This window comes from Rutidosis leptorrhynchoides, chromosome 10 (genome assembly GCF_046630445.1).
Source record: "Rutidosis leptorrhynchoides isolate AG116_Rl617_1_P2 chromosome 10, CSIRO_AGI_Rlap_v1, whole genome shotgun sequence".
NCBI classification, from domain to species: Eukaryota; Viridiplantae; Streptophyta; class Magnoliopsida; order Asterales; family Asteraceae; genus Rutidosis; species Rutidosis leptorrhynchoides.
In genome coordinates, this window is record NC_092342.1 from 220,619,908 (window position 1) to 220,624,749 (window position 4,842).

A 4,842-nucleotide genomic window follows, 5' to 3' on the forward strand; every position below is an offset into this window, starting at 1 on the left:
ATTTTAAGACCTCCCTATAAATTAAAGGAAACAAGTGCATCTACATTTTGGTACTCACTGCATGCATGCTATGTTGTTTGGTACTTTGGTCCAGACCAGATTCTTGGTATGAAAAAAATAGCATAATCTACAAAGGCCCATATGAAGTTAACATTATGATTACTTTCTTGTATTAATTTACATGTTGCAAAAAGTTAACCAAATATTCTTACAGATGATAACACTGTTAAGAAATACTATTGTTGTGTATATATCATGGACTAGCTTGTTTTGATGTTCATCTGGATGACTTTATGTCGGTAAAGCAATGTGTTGGTTGATTAGCCTAAGAGAAGCACCCATGTCTCATGCTAATCCTTTTGCTATTGCTTGCATATTTACTTAGTCAACCCTTGTAGCCTTGAGCTTAATTATTTTTCTAGAAGATTAAATTGATGAGTATGGAGATACAAGTTAAATCAAATTAGAGTTAAATAAGGTTACTTAGATTTCTTGATTACTCTATCATAGAATTTGTCAAACATTTTCAATTCTAACATTATAGTTCACTTTCTTTTTTAGCAAAGTTGCATGTGCAATATGATTATATAATCCCTTACAACGTCTCAATACTTCATCACCAAATCAACACACACAAAAATGGCACAAATGACGATATCACTATTGTTTCTCTTCCTCACCATTGTAGGTTTTTTGGGCTCGGTCGAGTCACGTTCACGTGCAAGGACGTATCTTGAGGCACAATGTCATCCGACATTATACAATGATCTATGTGTGAGAACTCTTCTACCCTATGCTACCAAAAATGATTTACCAAGCCCACAAAGGATCGCGCAAATTACACTAACCACATGTCTAACAAAAGCTCGGTTTACAAAGGCATATGTAGACATGATTGCAAAAGAACTCAACAAAACGAAGAACATAGGAGAGTACCAAGCCACGGAAGGCTGTTTGCGCCAAATCAACAATGGGGTGAGCCAAATTACTCAATCGGTTAGAGAATTGCAAAAAATGGGTACCGATGGGGAGGAAAAGTTCGCATGGCACGAAAGTAACGTGCAAAGTTGGGTAAGTGCTGCCTTAACTGACGCCACAACTTGTATGGATGGATTATTGGAGGATGAAATTGGAAGTAAGACGAAAAGTATGATTAAAGCAAGGTTTTTGAACGTGAAAGAACTCGCTAGTAATTCTCTTGCGTTGTTTAATCGTTTTACTGCAAGGCATCGTGCTTCTCGGACTGTCAAGAACCCCTAAATTTCTCCACGTACTCGTGTATAATAAATCTCTAATATATACATATATATGTCAAACTGAAATCAGTTGTTATATCACATTAGTTTGTAATACTTGTTAGTAATTGTCTATTTCTGTTGTAATTATCAGTGTCATATGTGAATATGAAGTTTTGAGAAATTAAGATATAAGTAAAAATATGTTACTTGATTGAAAAGGTTTCTTTACTTGTGCATAGGGTATGCTATCTAATCTAATTAACAAATATTATAGCAACCATTTCACACAATTTTATAGTATATATATAATTTTTGGGAGAAAATATTTATATATTTATATATAATGGATCAAAGGATCCGATGGAAATATAGTGAGTAGATCCAACGATTTGTTGAGGAAGTAATTGGTCACATGCGACCAAAACTCATTGAATCTCGTTCTGTACGTCCTACAAGCTAAGAACGATAACACTAACCCCGAGACCTAATTTTCCGAAGCTGACTAAGTCAGCAACGTCGGCAACGCCATTGAGCCCACCAAAATAGACACAAAGACGAGGTAAATAGAATGAACGAAAGCGCCCAAGTAACTAACAAGCAGAACCAACCACAAAGATGAACCGTATAAAGATCAATGCCAAAATCACCGAATTTAACACTCCGTCAAAGTCCATTAACGACGATGTTAACTCTGGTCCCAGTGCATGGCTTGACTTCTATGTAACATCAAAGTTCTACAGCGAAAGCAATTAATACCTGAGATTAAACATACAAAACGGGTCAATAATAATGTTGAGTGAATCTACAGGTTTAGATAAATAAATACTAGTATGTTTCAGAAATCGGTTTTCAAAAATCAGTTATCAGAATCGTTTATCAGTAATCAGTATCCGAAATTAGTTATCATAAATTAGATATCAGTAAACGTTTATCAGTATTAGACCACAAAGGTTTTGTATCAAAAGTTTGTAGATAACAAATGTCATGTTTCAAAGGTTTGTAGACAACATTGTGTCCTGTTTCAAATGGTTGTAGAAAATACCATGTCCTGTTTCGAATGTGTAAGACAACAAAGATGTTTTGTTTCTCCTGTTTGTAAACCATATGTTTAAGTAACATCAAACAGTGTCTGAAAAATAGTATTCAGAGAAATAATTATTTGTTTTAGACAACGAAATTTTTCTAACGTACAACCCAATTGTTGTTAAAGTACATACATCTTATGAGCACTTGAATACTAACTTAACACCTAAAGTAGTTTAGAACTACGCTTATCCTTTACCCTATATACTGCATACACTTGTTCGAGTGTAAAATTGTACGAAAAATGTGCACCAAAGTTTTGTAGGGTGTGGCTTGTCTAACCTAACGGATCCGTCCATCTAGTTCGCGCTTACCAAAAGGTAATTAAAGTATTCAAGCTAAGGGGTCCAAAAGTAAAAAGCATTTGTAAACAGTTTGAAAGTAGCATGTATCTCATCCTAAAAGTATTAGTGAATTATGAGACTATAGACTCACCTTGTGTGCACGGTAAATGATAGTCAAAAGGCAGTAAGTAAACTGGGTGATTACTATCGTGTAACGCAACCTAATCATTTAGATTGTTCAAATAAGTTTATAATATCACACTATGTTATTCCATAGTGTACATATTGTCCCAGTACTCAGACTGACTTGATTACGTAGTAAAAGTCAACACATAGTCAACACAGTTCATGCAAGTCAACAAAAGTCAAACTGGATCAAAGTGGTCAACCAAAGTCAAACACATCAGTAGGTTATGCAATCTTGGTCAATGAGTAAACCCTAAGTAAACTAACAAGTTTTAGATCACCGTTTGTCATTTACGTGCTTACTAGTTATCCTGTCATTTCTTGTTCATGCAAGTCATGTAAATCAACAAGCATAAATCACAACTCATATTTAATGGCAATGTGGTTCACTCCAGATCAAAATAACACGTTATAATCTTTCTAAAAAGTCTAACCATTCCCTCAAATGATTTCTATAACTCAAGTCACATACGATTTTCACCAACCCAATTTCTATACGCGCAACAGTTTTGTTTCATTTATCATTTATTCTAGAAAAATGCAATTGACACATTGCCAGTGGGAGATGATCACTAACATCCCAAAGTTTAATTGATAAAAAGATCTAAGCTTTTTGTTTAGCCAATTTGTACAGTTTTAGTATGAAATTAAGTGTTCTGATTTGAACAGAATCCAGATACATCGTATTACGAACATGTAGCACACAAAGTATAAGGTTTCACATGTTGACATACATATGTAATATGCTTCTTAATATCCAAATATCAACATATCAGAAGGCTACATCCCAAATAAGCTTCTATTTCATGTTACGCCAAACTTTGTGCACACGAGACAGATTTGACCCTATTCGGGTAGTCATTTTCGGATGCAATTATCTAAACATCTAGGAACAATGAGCAAGCATAAGCTACATGAAAAGTGAAGTAAAAATTACTTAATTTCCAAAAATCAAAAGACTATATTCTAGAAGTTAATTTAAAATAGTCGTTCGCATTAGTTTTAAGTGTTGATCAACAAAAGTAGTCGCAAACAATCAAACTAGCATATCATGAACATTACAAATCCAATTTACATGATTCTTAAGTCTAAATTGAGTGATTTTTAATTATATTTTAGTTTGTAAACAATTCACATTCCCAGTCGTAAAGTATTTTTCTCAAAAAATTCGGATTCCATGCATAAACAAGTCAAAATTTCACATAAGCATAACGGTGGCAATTCTTAACGAAATCTAGTGATTCTTTCGAGCAAACTCATTAAATTTTCGATAGATTTTCATATAGTTACATATCAAATACATTAAGTATGTCCAAAATATCAGTAGCATGCAATTTAAATTCGGGATTTAACCTTAACACATAAAACGAACAAATTATCGACTAATATCATACATACAATCATGGACTTGAGCACAAGACAAACATACACCATCTAATTTAACAAAAATCAGAAAATTAAAATTAGGATTTCAAGTTTTATACCTCTAGAAAGAAATTAACTTATATCAACGCGTAGAAAACGTTAAAAGCAACAACTTTCGTGAAGCATGATTGGGCAAATAATCAAAAATTGATGAGAATTGAGGATGATGAAGATGTCAACTTTGAGAGGGTGTTGGGGGCTTTTCTTGGTCGTGGATGGGGTGGGAAGGAAGAAAATAATGTGAAGCTTATTTGTTTAATGAATAATTAGGGTTAGGTTTCCTTATATATCCAATTAAACAAGTGGGCTAGAAAATTAAGTAATGGACTCCCCATGGGGGAGGGTTCGGTCGATGGGGCCCATTAGGGGTGTCCATAGGGGAGGGTTCGGTCGATGGGGCCCTTTAGGGGTGTCCATGGGCTCTTCCAAGTCACTAGATAATCTCCTTGATCCTCCGTTACGTGTCGTTAGCCGAAAACGCGAACCGAATCGCTAAACGTTTATTTCTCGCGTTTTTAATCTATAAAAATTCTAATAAATTGAAAGTGTCTTAAAACATAATAATTATTTAATATAATTATTAAAACTTAATTATATTACATTTTGGCTTGCTAGTACACTAAGTG

General features: G+C 34.1%; 1 protein-coding gene across 1 annotated transcript; it reads left to right on the plus strand.

Annotated features, from left to right (window-relative positions):
* The first annotated feature begins 639 nt into the window (after window positions 1-639).
* On the plus strand, window positions 640-1,260 carry LOC139871649 (pectinesterase inhibitor 9-like). The gene has a single exon (XM_071859368.1). The coding sequence runs from the start codon at window positions 640-642 to the stop codon at window positions 1,258-1,260; it is 621 nt and encodes a 206-aa protein (XP_071715469.1).
* Window positions 1,261-4,842: the final 3,582 nt, after the last annotated feature.